Raw genomic sequence first — 16,760 nt, 5'->3', positions numbered from 1 at the left:
TAAACGCTGCCCCCCGCCCCCCGCCCAAAATGCCCCCCATCCCCGCCAGCCCCTTGGTTGGGGTCTCAGCCCCCTGCCCGCTGCAGGGCGGGTGTGGGGAGCTGAGGGTTAAGCTCTGGGTTTTCTTTCTCTCCCTCATCTTCCAGAGAGCCTTGGCAGGAAATTCCTCAAATTCCAGGCTTGTGGGATCATTGCTGGGCTCTGACCGCAGGAGCGGGAGCCAGGGCTGCTCCCTCCAGCTCCAGCTTCTCCTGCTGCAGGATTTGCAGAGCCCCAGAGGGGAGGGAGGGCTGCGTCCCCCCAAATCCGGGGTCACCCTGCCAGGGTGGGTCCCCCCACAGTCAGAGACATAATGCTTGTAACCCCCCACAAGCCACAGGGACCCCAGCACGTGCTTGGGGTGACCACGCTGGTGTGGCCACTGCTGGGCTCAACCTTCCATGGGAACCCCCTCCCCAAATATCCCAGGTGGGGTGGTGGGTCCTTGGGGGGACCCCCGAGCCCCAAATCCGCGTGGGGGACACGTGGGCGGTTTGGGGTGCGACATGGCAGCGGGGGTGCCCTAGCGCGGGGAGGTGTGGGGAGCGCTGTGGGTTGGGTGGGCACCTCTCGGGGGGGGGGTGGGGGGGTCCCACCCCAGCGGGGTCCCGCCTCAGCTGCCGCCGTGCCGGGGCGATGCCGGTTTGGGAGGAAGGAGCCCAAATTCCTGCCCATATTTTCCCCTGGGGAGCGGAGGGGGAAGGGAGCACCCAGGCCAGGGGGGGACAACCTGGGGTCCCCACCACATTTGGGGTCCGGCCGGAGGGGGACGCCAACCCGCACCCCATCCCTATTGATTTTTTTCCTTCCCTTCAAACCCGTTTCCTCCTGGATTAGGGTTTATGGATTTTTTATTAAACCCCGTTTGCCGGGGATGGAACCGAGCTGCTGCCAGCTCCGTCGGAGGCGTGGAATTTAACCTCATCCCGTTAGCGATGCTCGTGGCGCCGCCGCCTTTTACCGGTTGGGGACTGGAGCCGCCCGTGGGGAAACTGAGGCACACGGGGTCCCCGTCCCGAAGGAGAGCTCGGACGAGGCCGGGGACTCGTCCTTTTCCATCCGTCGGGGCCGCGGAGGCCCGTGTCGGAGCCTCGCGCTCTCGCAGCTGCTTGTCCCGATTGAATGTGAATGATAATCCCATTATTAAGAGATCTCTCATTAAGACATCTGTAACGAGAGCGCTTACCAGCAGCTTGGTGGAAGGATGCCAGTGGTGTTTAAATATTATTTTTCCCCCCCCCTTCATTAATGATTAGGGATTTTTATTTCTCACATCCCCCCCCGCTCACTTTTCCCAAAGAAAAGCTCCCCTCCCTCCCCCCCCCACCCGCACACACACAAACAAAAGTCTTAATTAGACATTGTTCCTAACAGGGATATTACACAAATTAATTAAACTCAAGCCAATAAACAGCGCTGCTCCGTAATTCTGACAGCCCCAGAAATGAAGAGGAAATAACAAGGGGGGAAGCTCCGCCAGCTCCTTCTGTCTGCTGGGGGGGGGGGGGGCCCGGAGGCCTGGGGCTCCCCCAGCGCTGGGGGTCTGGCTCAGGGACCCACTCAGGTCCCGTTCCCCCCCCCCAGGGGAGGTGCTGCTGGGTGTCCCTGGGGTGGGGGGGGATGCCTGGGCTGGGGGATGCTGGGGGGGGGGGGGCGGGCTGACCCCAGGAAACCCGGGTGGGAGCAACATCTGCAGCGCCCTGCACATCTGCAGCCCAGGCCTTTGTCTGGCAGCGGCGCAAAGGGCAGCGCCGGGAGGAGGAGGAGGAGGAGGAGGAGGAAGGTTGGGGTGCGAGGGCAGCTCCGATGCGCGCCCTCGGCCATTCTGTGGCGCCTCTGATCGTCAAAGGCCCGCGGGACCCGGCAGGGACCCCCCCCCCACCCAGGGGTGCTGCGGGGCCTCGTATGGGGGTGTCCGTCCTCACCCGGGGGGTGCACGTGGCTGCACACACAGACACACACGTGTGCGCCCACCCGTGCACACACACGGCCTGCGCTCACGCTCCCAGCTCCAACAGACAGAGATATTCCTGTGCGAGCACACGGCAGCCGTGCAAACACACGCACACCCCCGTGCAAGCACAAGGCGGGTGCGCACACACACACACACACGCACCCGTGCAAGCACACAGCTGGTGTGCAAACATACCACGCACCCGTGCAAGCACACAGCTGGTGTGCAAACACGCCATGCACCCGTGCAAGCACACACCCAGTGCATGCACACACACACATGCACACACACACCCGTGCAAGGACACAGCTGGTGTGCAAACATGCCATGCACCCGTGCACGCACACAAAGGGTGCATGCACACACACACATGCACACACGCACCCATGCAAGCACACAGCTGGTGTGCAAACACGCCATGCACCCGTGCAAGCACACACCCAGTGCATGCACACACACGTACATGCACACACACACCCGTGCAAGCACACAGCTGGTGTGCAAACACACCATGCACCCGTGCAAGCACACAAAGGGTGCATGCACACACACACATGCACACACGCACCCGTGCAAGCACACAGCTGGTGTGCAATCACACCATGCACCCGTGCAAGCACACACCCAGTGCATGCACACACACGTACATGCACACACACACCCGTGCAAGCACACAGCTGGTGTGCAAACACACCATGCACCCGTGCAAGCACACAAAGGGTGCATGCACACACACACATGCACACACGCACCCGTGCAAGCACACAGCTGGTGTGCAAACACACCATGCACCCGTGCAAGCACACACCCAGTGCATGCACACACACACACATGCACACACGCACCCGTGCAAGCACACAGCTGGTGTGCAAACACACCATGCACCCGTGCAAGCACATACCCAGTGCATGCACACACACGTACATGCACACACGCACCCGTGCAAGCACACAAAGGGTGCATGCACACACACGTACATGCACACATGCACCTGTGCAAGCACAGAGCTGGTGTGCAATCACACGCACACCCCCGTGCAAGCACACAGTGGGTGCACGTACTCACATGTACATGCACACACACACCCGTGCAAGCACACAGCTGGTGTGCAAACACACCACGCACCCGTGCACGCACACACCCAGTGCATGTACACAGACGTACATGCACTTGTGCAAGCACAGAGCTGGTGTGCAAACACACGCACCCGTGCAAGCACACAGTGGGTGCACGCACTCACACGTACATGCACACACGCACCCATGCAAGCACACAGGGGGTGTGCAAACACACCACACACCCGCGCAAGCACACACCCAGTGCATGCACACACGCGTGCGCACCCGCACCATTGCAAGGACGCAGCCGGCGTGCGCGCACAAGCACACGCTCCCGTGCGAGCACACGGCACCCCCCGCATCGCCCCGCTCCGGCCCCTCCAAGCTTTGCCCGCCGGCCTCGCCCGCAGCCCCCCGTGCCCCCCGTGCCCCCCACATCGCCCCGCTCGGGGCCCCCCGAGCCCTTTGTCTTTCTGCCTGGCTGCCCCCTTTCACCGGGATTAAGGGCGAGAGAAAGGGGCCGAGATTTTCCACCAACTTTGGGCGGCCGAGGGGTCCTACCCAGCGACAAAGACCCCCATCGCCCCCAGCCTCCGCCTGCCCTTGGGGGTGGGTGGGCGGGGGGGGGGGCAGGAGCGGGATGTGGGGGCGCAGGGATTCCCCCAAACCGCTGCCCCCTTGGGTTGAACCCTCAGTACCTCCTCGCGGGGCGGGGGGGGGGGGCTGTACCCAACCCTGGACCCCCATATGTGGCCGTGGCGACGTGCACCCCCGTGAGGTCCCTGTGGGGCAGCAATGGGGGGTCCGACCCCCACAGTTGCACACCCCCCCCCCAGCTTGGCTCCTTTGCTATAATGCACTAAAGCAATTCATTTATTTTCATCTATATTTTCTCCCTCTGCCCGGCGCTGGTTTATATTTTATTGGCATCTTTGCAGCGCTGAAAGTAATGTAATTACGAGGGGAATTTATATGTTATTTCGTAAGTCGGGAGTTCATTTTTTTTTATATTATTATTATTAGGTGGGGAATATTTAAGGCTCCTCGGGAAGGAAAAATAGAACCCAATTCCACCACGTCATCTCCCCCGGTATTTATGCCTCTTCCCAACGCGATTTTAATTGAAAATTGTTTTTTGCACGGTCCCCGCGTTGCGTGTTTTTACCCGGCCTCTAACGCCGAGCCGGGGCCTCGGCCCGGCTCCCCCCGCCGTGTGCCCTCGCCCGGTCGTAAAAGGCAGGAGATTTGGGGTGGGGGGGTGGAAATTTGGGGCTGGGTTGAGAAGAGGAGCCGGCGGCGGAGGGGACGGGGTTATCCTTGGGCTGATGGACCCCCATCTCAGCTGGGGACCCCCCCTCCCCCCCCGCCCCGTGCCTCAGTTTCCCCACGAGGCCGGCCTGCATCTCCCGGGGACCGCGGCCACCTGAGGATGCTGCACGGGGGGTGGTACCCGGGTACCACGGGCTGTCCCCGCCGCCACCGGCATCCTCCCGCCGGGCTGTCGGTGGGGTCTGACACGGAGGTGCCGGCGCGGCGGCGGCGCCCGGTCCCCTCGCCCGGGGAATAATCGAGGTGGAATATTTGATCAGTCGGGAAATGAGCTGCTAAATTTGTTGTGAGATTGGTGTCACCGGCGATGGCGGCCGGGAAATGAGAAATCGGGGTTGGTGGGGGGGGTGGGAGCGGTGGGTTTATGGGAGAAGCCCCCGTGGCAGGGGGCTTGTTGGGGACATGGAGGGACGGCAGAGCCGGGGGCACCGCGGGCGCTGCGGTGGAGGGCCCCGGTGCCGACGGGCACCCGTCCCGCATCCTGGTGCTGTGGGGGATGCCGTGTCGGGGTGGCGCGGTCAAGGTGACCCCGGCGGGGGGCGCGGGGAGGCGCTGGGGACCCGGTGCTGCCGAAAGCGGGTGGGGAGGAGAGGCGGCGGGGCCGGGGGAGGGGAACCAATCTCCTCCTCATTTGTTCTTATAATTTTGCCTTTTAAAAAATGAAAATAACTGGAGCATCCTTTCCCCGGAGAGCTTCGCTACCACCAGCTTCAGGAGCGGGGAGTGGAGGGGGGAGGCACAGAGCAGCCCCCCCACCCCCAGCCCCCGCCAGCACCCTGCCGGGCACACTGGGGACGCCCGGGTGTCCACGGGAAGGGACACGCAGCCCCGGGGGAAACTGAGGCACAGCATGGCCGTGGCGGGGTCTGTGGGCGGTTTGAGGGGGTTCCTGTGCCCCCCACGCCTGGTTTCCCTCGGGGTAGGGTGTGGGTTAAAACAGCCCCGGTTCTGCCACCGCATGTGCAGAAGGAACGGGGTCAAACGCAGCGGCAGCCGGGGACGCTCGGCCAAGATGGGGGGGGGGGGGGGGGGGGGCCGGGCTGGATGTGGCCCCGTCCCGGTGCCTCCCAAGCCCGGGTGCTGGGCGCTTGCCAACGATGCGCTGGCGTCATATGATGGTGTTGAAATACTTTCCGTTCCTGCCGGGATGGGGAGGACCCGCCAGCGCCGGGAGCGGAGCCAGGGCACAGGGTCCGGAGGCAGCCGGGATGGGGATGGGGACAAGCGGCCGCCGAGGGTGCCGCCATGGCAGGGATGGGGACGGGGATGGGGACATTTGGCTGCCAAGGGTGCTGGCAGGGCAGGGATGGGGATGGGGATGGGGACATTTGGCTGCCGAGGGTGCTGGCAGGGCAGGGATGGGGACGGGGATGGGGACATTTGGCTGCCGAGGGTGCCGCCATGGCAGGGATGGGGACGGGGATGGGGACATTTGGCTGCCGAGGGTGCCGGCATGGCAGGGATGGGGACGGGGATGGGGACATTTGGCTGCCGAGGGTGCCGCCATGGCAGGGATGGGGACGGGGATGGGGACATTTGGCTGCCGAGGGTGCCGCCATGGCAGGGATGGGGACGGGGATGGGGACATTTGGCTGCCAAGGGTGCTGGCAGGGCAGGGATGGGGATGGGGATGGGGACATTTGGCTGCCGAGGGTGCTGGCAGGGCAGGGATGGGGACGGGGATGGGGACATTTGGCTGCCGAGGGTGCCGCCATGGCAGGGATGGGGACGGGGACGGGGACATTTGGCTGCCGAGGGTGCCGGCATGGCAGGGATGGGGACGGGGATGGGGACATTTGGCTGCCGAGGGTGCCGGCATGGCAGGGATGCCACCAGCTCCCCACACATCACAGAGTAGCGGCTGCAGGATTCAATTAATAAGGATATAAAGGATAGTAATATTCCATTAATGTCAATCAAAGCAGGATTATAGGAGAGCAATTTTGGTCAAATAGGGTCAATGCATTCTTGACGAGCATTCGCCGGGGGCTGATAACGAAGCCGGGGTGGGGGACAGAGCTTTGACACCCCCCAAATGGTGCAGCCAGCTCCAGGATGCGTCCCTGGGTGCCAAGCATCACCCCAAGCATCACCCCAAGCACCACCCCAAGCATCACCCCAAGCATCACCACGCCGGTACCCCCAGCATCGCCATCCCAGGGCCCGCCTCTTCTTTGCCACCCACCATCCAGCCACGTTAGCGTTAAAAAGCCAAGAAGAAAGAGAAGAAAATAGAAGAGGGCATTGAGTGACTTCGAACACGGAGCGGAAGCGGCTTCTCCTGCCAAGCTGCTTTCAGAGCGCGCAGCTCGGCCTGTTCCCGGCCAGCGCTGTCGTGCCGGGGTAATCGCGGCGAAGGAGGCTCATAAATTGTTGATGGCAACGGGGACCTTCTCTAGCAAATATCAATTTGCTGGCTGGGAGCTGTGGGTGAGCGCGCTGCCGCGTCGGGCGGCCGCCGGTCGGGTCCCCGTCCTGCCGGGGCCGGCGGAGAGCTGGGGGTGCTGCGGGAGATGGTCGGGGGTAGCCCCAAAATGAGGAACCCCCCTCTGCGTCCACCCCCGCGCCCCCGGGAAACCTCATCGGAGCCTTGTCCCAGCCTTGCTCCCCATCCCTGGGGTGAGGATGGGGCCCCGCTGCCACCCTGGGACGCCCCAAGGGACGCGGAGGGTGGGGGGTCACCAGCCTCACGGCCACCCCCAGCAGCCCACCCGTGTCCCGGCCCCGAGGTGTGGCCGGCTTTAGCTGAAAGACCCAAATTGCCGGAGCCTAAAATAGCCCCCGTCGCGAGGCGGAGCGGGGGGGAGCGCGGGGATGTGCCAGGACCGATCACGTCTCGGCGCCGGCGCGTTCCCGGGGCGAGGCACGGCACCGCTGTGACAGCACCCGGCAGGATGGCACCCCACGGGGGGCGGGGTGGGCTGCGTCACCCGCGGGCTCCGTCGGCGAGCCGCAGTGCCGGGGCCGAGCGCCAGCTCCCGTGCCTCAGTTTCCCCACGCAGCCGGTGGCGGGCGACGGGGTCCGCGGGGTTGTTCCAGCTCTTCGTCCGTCCCGTTGCCGAGCGGCGGGTGACGAGCGGCTCGGGGGGACGGCGGCGGGGACGGGGGCGATGCCCCATCCGCAGCCTCCAGCCTCATCCTCGCCCGTCTCTCCCTTTCCGCTCTGCCGGGCAGGGCCGCAGGGAAGCCAAATCCTCTTTCCTCTCCCGCAGAATAAAACCAGTGGATGGGTTGGGGTTTTTTTTTCCCCTCCCTGTCTTATTTTCTTCTTTTTTTTTCAATATAAATAGAAGCGAACAACTTGGGAAGAGGAAGGGGGAAAGGCTTAAATTTAAAAGCAGCGAGAAGAGGAAGGGGAGGAGGGAGAGAGATAAAATAATAAAAAAAAAACCTCTAGCACGGAGAGATTTAGCTCCATCTGAAAGCTGTCAGCGCGAATAAAAAGCTTTTCTTTGAACCCTGAGTTTAATAGTGAGAGGAGAGAGAGGGAGATTGGAGCACCAGCCCCAGGGCTTAATCAGCCCTTCATTTGATAAATAGAGGGAGACAGGGCCGGGAGCGGGGCTTCCCGACCCCCCCCGCGCCTCGGCGGCCTGCCCCGCACCCCCGGGGCCACGCGTGGGCCCACGGGAGAGCCCTGCAGGGACCCCACCTCTGCCCGCGCACACGCGTGTGAGCCCATGCCCTCGGAGACGTTCCTGTGCAAACGCGCGTGTTCCCAACACACGTGCGTCTGTTCCCCTGCACACACGCACGTTCCCATGCACACACGCACGTTCCCATGCACAGACACACGTTCCCATGCACACACGCACGTTCCCCTGCACACACGCACGTTCCCATGCACAGACACACGTTCCCATGCACAGACACACGTTCCCATGCACACACGCACGTTCCCATGCACACACACACGTTCCCATGCACAGACACATGTTCCCATGCACAGACACACGTTCCCATGCACACACGCACGTTCCCCTGCACACACGCACGTTCCCATGCACACACACACGTTCCCATGCACAGACACATGTTCCCATGCACAGACACACGTTCCCATGCACACACGCACGTTCCCCTGCACACACGCACGTTCCCATGCACAGACACACGTTCCCATGCACACACGCACGTTCCCATGCACACACGCACGTTCCCATGCACAGACACATGTTCCCATGCACAGACACACGTTCCCATGCACACACGCATGTTCCCATGCACAGACACATGTTCCCATGCACACACACACATGGTTTCATGCACACACGCACGTTCCCATGCACAGACACATGTTCCCATGCACAGACACACGTTCCCATGCACACACGCACGTTCCCATGCACAGACACATTTTCCCATGCACAGACACATGTTCCCCTGCACACAGTTTCATGCACACACGCACATTCCCATGAACGCAGGCACATGCCCCCACACACACTTATTCCCATGCACACATTGCTCCTACACACACGTGCACGTTCCCACGCGCACATGCGCGTGTTTTCGTGCACGCGGGCTCCTTCCCATGCACACCCATACATGCTGCTGTGCCCACACGCACATTCCGTGCGCACACGTGTCTTCCCACGCACACAGGTGTGTTCCCAAAGCATGTGTACCCATGCACACACGTGTGCATACACGCTCAGACGCCAGGGCCACCGTGCCACGATCCCCCTCCCTGTGCCCTGCGGCCGTGCCGAGGTGCCAGCGCTTCATGGGGGGGGGGGGGCACAGTGGCGTGGCGAGGGGGGGGCACCGCGTGCGCTTTAAGCCTCCAGCCTTCGGGAAGCCGCCCGTCTCCTCGGCATCATGTCAAGGCCCCGCGACACGGCAAGGCTCCCAGCGCCCGCTGTGCCGCGGCAATCGCTCGGCACGCAGCCTCCCCCGCGGCCCGTATCGCCCTCCTGCAGACTAAACAGCCCTTTGCCCGGCAGGACGGGCAGCGCCGGGGGGTGCGCGATGGGGGGGGGGACGTGTTCAAGGCTAACCCTCCCCCACCCCCCCCCACCCAGTCCTGGTTCCTTGGAGCACCCGGCAAAGCCCCTTTGAGGAGGGGAGGGAAAGGGAAGGAGGCAGAAGCCCGCTGCAAGCCGGCGAGCGTCGCGCGCTGACGGCTCCCGTGCTCTGACAGCCGCCGCCGGCGCCCGCTGGTGACCCGCCGCCGCGGCTGGCACGGCGGGGGTGGCACTGGCACCCACCGGTCCCTGCCCTAGGGAGCCGCTGCGCCGGGCGCCGCGGCGCGGGAAGGTCCCGTCGGTGGGTGCTTGGGGACAACCGCGTGGTGATGGGCACGGGAGGGCCGTGGTGGCGGTGGTCGCGTCCCCGCCGCACCGGGTGGGTACCGCAGGGCGTCCCCGCTGCAGCGGTGCCCTGGTTCTGCTGGAGACAGGGAGCTGCTGCCCGCGGAGCTCGCAGCCTAAATACCGCCGGCGGCCGATTATCCGCTGCCGGGATTAGCAGCCAGGCTGGAGTTTGCCAGAGCCGGGGCTGGGCAGGGGCAGCATCCCCTGCGCCGGGGCTGCCGGCACGGCTGGGGCGGGCAGAGCATCCAGAGCGGGCAGCTCCTCGCTGCCGAAACGCACCAACCGCCCTGTGCTGTGCCAGCCCTGTGCCGTGCCGGCCTGGCACCAGCGCCGTGCCACGCCAACCGGGTGCCATGCCAGCTCTGTGCCACGCCAGCGCCGTGACACACCAGCACCGTGCCACGCCAGCGCCGTGCCACGCCAACCGGGTGCCATGCCAGCTCTGTGCCACGCCAGCGCCGTGCCACACCAGCACCGTGCCATGCCAGCGCCGTGCCATGCCAGCGCCGTGCCACGCCAGCGCCGTGCCACGCCAGCCTGGTGCCATGCCAGCTCCATGCCACACCAGTCCCACTCCAGCCCTGTGCCACACTAGCCCCACGCCAGCCCAGTCCCACAGCAGCCCCACGCCAGCCTGGTGCCACGCCAGCTCTGTGCCACGCCAGCCTGGTGCCATGCCAGCTCCATGCCACACCAGTCCCACTCCAGCCCTGTGCCACACTAGCCCCACGCCAGCCCAGTCCCACAGCAGCCCCACGCCAGCCTGGTGCCACGCCAGCTCCGTGCCACGCCAGCGCTGTGCCACGCCAGCCTGGTGCCATGCCAGCTCCACGCCAGCTCAGCCCCACTCCAGCCCTGTGCCACACTAGCCCCACGCCAGCCCAGTCCCACAGCAGCCCCATGCCAGCCTGGTGCCATGCCAGCCCCACACCAGCCCCATGCTGGCCCCGTGCCATGCCAGCCCCACACCAGCCCAGTGCCACACTAGCCCTATGCCAGTCCAGTCCCACACCAGCCCCACGCCAGCCTGGTCCCACAATGGCCCAGTGCCACAGTAGCCCTATGCCAGTCCAGCCCCACACCAGCCCCACGCCGGACCTGTGCCATGCCAGCCCCACACCAGCCCAGTGCCACACTAGCCCTTCGCCAGTCCAGCCCCACGCCAGGCCCACGCCAGCCCGGTGCCACGCCAGCCCCACGCCAGCCGGCCCCACGCCAGCCCGGTGCCACACTAGCCCTACGCCAGTCCAGCCCCACGCCAGCCCGGTGCCAGGCAGGGCCAGGCCGGCGCTGCGGGTCCCCCCGAGCTGTCTGGCAGGCGGCTGCCGCTGCCTGCGCCTCCTCCCACCTGTCTCGCTCCCCCTTCCCCGGCTCTGATCTTCCCTCACGCCCACCTCTCTCCAGGCACCTTCCTCTTTGATCTCTGCTCTGCTTTTTATTTCCCCCTCCTTTCGGCTCCCCCATTCCTGCTCCATCCCTCCCCTCCTTCCCCCGCCTCTCCCACTCTCTCCTTCCCTTCATCTCCCTCCCTGCCCACATCCCCGCTCCGTCTCCCCTCCCCGGGGGGCCGCGGGGCAGCGCAGGCGTGGGCTGGGGCTGGGGGGGTGCCGGGGCGGTGGCAGCGGGGTCACCCCGGGGTGGCCGGGAGCGGTGACTGTCCCCAGATCACCTCTGCGGGCTGCAGGTCCCTGGCGCGCGGCCAGCGGTGCTCTGAGGTCTGTCTGCTGCGCCCGGTTGTGCTGGGGTGCGCCGTCCCGGGGATCCCGGGGTGCCTGATCCAGGGGTGCCCCATCCCAGGGATCTTGGGTACCCCATCCCAGGGATCCTGGGGTGCCTGATCCAGGGGTACCCCATCCCAGGGATCCTGGGGTGCCTGATCCAGGGGTACCCCATCCCAGGGATCTTGGGTACCCCATCCCAGGGATCCTGGGGTGCCTGATCCAGGGGTACCTCATCCCAGGGATCTTGGGTACCCCATCCCAGGGATCCTGGGGTGCCTGATCCAGGGGTGCCCCATCCCAGGGATCTTGGGTACCCCATTCCAGGGATCCTGGGGTGCCTGATCCAGGGGTGCCCCATCCCAGGGATCTTGGGTACCCCATTCCAGGGATCCTGGGGTGCCTGATCCAGGGGTGCCCCATCCCAGGGATCTTGGGTACCCCATTCCAGGGATCCTGGGGTGCCTGATCCAGGGGTACCCCATCCCAGGGATCCTGGGGTGCCTGATCCAGGGGTACCCCATCCCAGGGATCTTGGGTACCCCATCCCAGGGATCCTGGGGTGCCTGATCCAGGGGTACCTCATCCCAGGGATCTTGGGTACCCCATCCCAGGAATCCTGGGGTGCCTGATCTGGGGGTTCCCCATCCCAGGGATCTTGGGTACCCCATCCCAGGAATCCTGGGGTGCCTGATCATGGGGTACCCCATCCCAGAGATCTTGGGTACCCCATCCCAGGAATCCTGGGGTGCCTGATCCAGGGGTACCCTATCCCAGGGATCTTGGGTACCCCATTCCAGGGATCCTGGGGTGTCTCACCTTGGGGATACTGGGGTGCCATGTCCCAGGAATCCTGGGGTGCCTGATCCAGGGGTACCCTATCCCAGGGATCTTGGGTACCCCATTCCAGGGATCCTGGGGTGTCTCACCTTGGGGATACTGGGGTGCCATGTCCCAGGAATCCTGGGGTGCCTGATCTAGGGGTTCCCCATCCCAGGGATCCTGGGCTGCCCCATCCCAGGGATCCTGGGGTGCCTGATCCAGGGGTACCTCATCCCAGAGATCTTGGGTACCCCATCCCAGGAATCCTGGGGTGCCTGATCCAGGGGTTCCCCATCCCAGGGATCCTGGGCTGCCCCATCCCAGGGATCCTGGGGTGCCTGATCCAGGGGTACCTCATCCCAGGGATCTTGGGTACCCCATCCCAGGAATCCTGGGGTGCCTGATCCAGGGGTTCCCCATCCCAGGGATCCTGGGCTGCCCCATCCCAGGGATCCTGGGGTGCCTGATCCAGGGGTACCTCATCCCAGGGATCTTGGGTACCCCATCCCAGGAATCCTGGGGTGCCTGATCTGGGGGTTCCCCGTCCCAGGGATCCTGGGCTGCCCCATCCCAGGGATCCTGGATGCCATATCCTGGTGGTCCCAGGGCACCAGGTCCCAGGGATCTCGGGGTGCCCCATCCCGGGGTTTTGAGGGTGCCTGGTGCTGCCTCTCTCGGTGGACCTGTCGGCACAGCCTGGCACCTGGGGATGCCGCGTGTGGCTCGTGGGGTCTCTCCATCCCGAGCCCCTGCCGTCGCCGTCCCCCGCCCCGTGCCAGGGCCCGCGGGCAGGCGCCGGGGCGATGGTGGTGGATGGGTCCCCTGGGCCAGGCGCGGTGACGAGGGTGCCAAGCGCCAGCGCGTACCGAACCCCGCGGCGGGGCCAAGGCTGCGCCTCGGCACCGTGGCATCCTCAGGGCTGCCGGGAAGGAAGGCAGCAGCCCGGGCTGCGGGATTTCGGGAGCTGTCGGGGGCTTTGTTTGCAGGATCAAAGGCAGGAGGGAGCCCCGAGCCCCCGGCTCTCCGGGGACACAGCCCAAGCTGGGGGCAAACCCGAGCGGATCGGGGTTTTGAGCCGTGGCCGTGCCGTGGCGTGGGCATGGGGCACCCCACGAGCGGCACGGCCATGCCGTGCCGTGCCAGGCCACACAGGCGGAGGCCACGCTGGGGACTCGGCGGCTTTGTTATCCCAGCTCGCTCATCCCCAGAGGGGATTTCTGCCTTCCCCTCTCCTGCGCCACGGTGGAAATAATTTGAATATTTTAGTAAAAAAGCTTTTAAGATGGGGAAGCGCCGGGGGAGAAGTGGCTCCTCCGCTGAGATGCCTCCCACTCCCCGCTGCCCTCCTGGGGTCCTGGTCCCCCATCGCCCATCCCAGGGCTGGCAGCACAAGCGTGTGTCATGCACGCCGGCGCTGGCACACCCCACGCGTGTCCCCCCCCGCCGCGTCCTGGTCGATACCCGCTGGCCGCGTGACGGGTGCCATGACGGGGTGCCTAGATCAATCCCAGCTGCCGCACGGGGTGGGGGCTCAGGGGCATGACAGAGCCCGGCCTTGGGGGGGTCCCACACCCCCGGCAGCCCCTCCGGGACTGCAGGCAGCTCCGGTGGTCCCCAGCGGGGCCGTGCTGGAGGCAGCTCTGCGGCACTGGAGCCGCCGGCATGCGGGGCACCCCGGGCCCTGGCCGATCCCCCTCCTCTGTCCCCAGTGGCGCAGACGCGGTTCGTGGAGGAGCCAGAGGACCGGACGGTGGTGGCCGGCCAGAAGATCGTCCTCTCCTGCGTGGTGCTCAATTACTCCGGGATCGTGCAATGGACCAAAGATGGCCTCGCCCTGGGGATGGGGCAGGGGCTCAAAGGTACCCGTGGGGCGGCGGGCGGCTCTGGGGATGTCACCGTGCGGGGCAGGGGCTGTCACTTCGCAGGAGGCTCTCGGGTGTTAATGTCTCCTCCAGCGCCACTTCCCCCCACGCCCCGTTTCCCAGCTCCCTGTGCTGCATCCGTGTGGAGCTGGTGCCACGTGGCCCAGGGGTCCCATGTGCACCAGGGACCCCACATGCACCAGGGACCCCACACGTGCCAGGGATCCCACACATGCCACAGACCCCACACGCACCAGGGACCCCACACATGCCAGGGATCCCACACGTGCCACAGACCCCACATGCACCAGGGACCCCACACGTGCCAGGGATCCCACACATGCCACGGACCCCACATGCACCAGGGACCCCACACGTGCCAGGGATCCCACACATGCCACGGACCCCACATGCACCAGGGACCCCACACGTGCCAGGGACCCCACGTGCACCAGGGACCCCACACGTGCCAGGGACCCCACATGTGCCAGGGACCCCACGTGCACCAGGGACCCCACGTGCACCAGGGACCCCACACGTGCCAGGGATCCCACACGTGCCAGGGACCCCACATGTGCCAGGGATCCCGCGTGCACCAGGGATCCCACACGTGCCAGGGACCCCACACGTGCCAGGGGTCCCACGTGCACCAGGGACCCCACATGTGCCAGGGACCCCACATGTGCCAGGGGTCCCGCGTGCACCAGGGATCCCACACGTGCCAGGGACCCCACACGTGCCAGGGACCCCACACGTGCCAGGGATCCCGCGTGCACCAGGGACCCCACATGTGCCAGGGACCCCACACGTGCCAGGGGTCCCACATGCACCAGGGACCCCACATGCACCAGGGACCCCACACGTGCCAGGGACCCCACGTGCACCAGGGACCCCACGTGCACCAGGGACCCCACACGTGCCAGGGATCCCACACATGCCAGGGACCCCACACGTGCCAGGGGTCCCACGTGCCCCAGGGACCCCACACGTGCCAGGGACCCCACATGTGCCAGGGATCCCGCGTGCACCAGGGATCCCACACGTGCCAGGGACCCCACACGTGCCAGGGGTCCCACGTGCACCAGGGACCCCACACGTGCCAGGGACCCCACACGTGCCAGGGACCCCACATGCACCAAGGGCCCCACACGTGCTGGGGATCCCCCACTGGGGCCCATATCCCCAGTCCACGTCCCCAGTGGGGCTGGCGCGGGGCGCAGGCAGAGACCTGCCCGCAAGCCGGCAGCCCCCCAGGTCTGCCCAGGCTGTATCCAAACAGGCCGGAGCTGCTTCCCCATGAACAGGGGGTTCCCTTCCACACCGGCCTCTCCTCCCTGAAAAAGGGGTCCTTGGAGAATCTGGGTGAACCCCATCCCCTCGGTGCTGACCCCCCCCGTGCCGCCCCCGCAGCCTGGCCACGCTACCACATCGTGGGCACGGCCGACTCGGGCCAGTACAACCTGGAGATCACCGACGCCGAGCTCTCCGATGACGCCGTGTACGAGTGCCAGGCCACCGAGGCAGCGCTGCGGTCCCGCCGGGCCAAGCTCACCGTGCTGAGTAAGGAACCAGCCCCCCACAACCCCTCCCCAAACCCTAACCCACATCCCCCCCACCGCACCCCAAAGCCCGTCGCAGGCAGCGGCGGCTGCTCGCAGGCGCGGGAAAGGCTGTCGCTGCCTGCGCTGCCGCCCTCCCCCTTCCCTCCGGCAGCCTCGATGTGCCATTATCTTTAATGCCTTAATCTATATTCACGCCGTGGCTGAGTTACGGGACCTACGAGTGCAGTAACTTTGATTTCCCTGACTTTTGTGTCTTGTAAAAAAAAAAAAAAAGCAAAGAAGACGCCGGAGCCGCAGCGGAAATGTTGCATGAATGGGGTTTTGGGGTGGATTTCTTGCTTTTTCCTAATTTCTTTTTCCCCCCCTCCTTCTCCTTCCTCCCCTGGCATTGAAATTCCCATTAGAAAGACGAGAGATAAAAGGCGCTCGAGCAGGAGATGTGGCTGGGGTACTGAGCAGCGCGGCTCTCCCCGCGCCGCAGCCGCTGGAGTGTCTCTGTGCGCCCCCCGGCAGGGTCGCTCCCTGCGGACCCCCAGCCTAGGGTTGGCGGGGGGGGCGGGGGGGGGCTGTGAGCTGGCAGGAACATCCCTGCCCCAAGGGTTTTGGGGTGGCACTGCCGAGGCTGGGGGTACCCGGCCTCTCCTCCATCCCCTGCCAAGCTTGCCAAGCTCAGTGGGGTCCCCCATGTCCCCTGCCCGGTGTGGGGCTCAGCTGGGGCAGGGCAGGGGGGTCCCTGGGCAGAGGGGTCACCAGGCGGGGTGTTCTCCAGGCAGGGGGGTCCCTAGGCAGGGGGTCCCTGAGCAGAGGAGGCTCCTGTGGGTATTGGGGTCCCAGACAGGGGGGATCCCCCCCTCTCTGCCCATCCTACAACTGCCTCTGCCCGTCCTGCAGCCGCACTCCTCCGCCCAGTCCCCGTTCCCCGCCGTGGATGGCAAACACAGCCCCCTGCCCCGAGCCCCTCCTCTCCAAGCCCCCACACTGGGGACACCCCAGGCCAGCACAGGGTTTCCTTCCCGAGGCCAAACAGTGCCTTTACCTCTCCCTGAGAGCCGAGCCCTAATAAATCAGTCACGGGGCTTTAGCTCCTGACGGCGAAGGGGA

The 16,760-nt window shown here is 65.5% G+C and overlaps 1 protein-coding gene across 1 annotated transcript in view; it reads left to right on the top strand.

The window, feature by feature from the left end:
• Nucleotides 1-16,760, top strand: part of KIRREL1 (kirre like nephrin family adhesion molecule 1) — a 29,179-nt gene that overhangs the window by 6,662 nt on the left and 5,757 nt on the right. The window contains exons 2-3 of the mRNA XM_064474760.1: nucleotides 13,945-14,094; nucleotides 15,508-15,657. Of these exons, the coding sequence (XP_064330830.1) occupies nucleotides 13,945-14,094; nucleotides 15,508-15,657 (300 nt within the window). The remainder of the gene's footprint in view (nucleotides 1-13,944; nucleotides 14,095-15,507; nucleotides 15,658-16,760) is intronic.

This window comes from Phalacrocorax carbo, chromosome 28 (assembly GCF_963921805.1).
Source record: "Phalacrocorax carbo chromosome 28, bPhaCar2.1, whole genome shotgun sequence".
NCBI classification, from domain to species: domain Eukaryota; kingdom Metazoa; phylum Chordata; class Aves; order Suliformes; family Phalacrocoracidae; genus Phalacrocorax; species Phalacrocorax carbo.
This window is presented reverse-complemented; position numbering and strand designations above follow the sequence as displayed.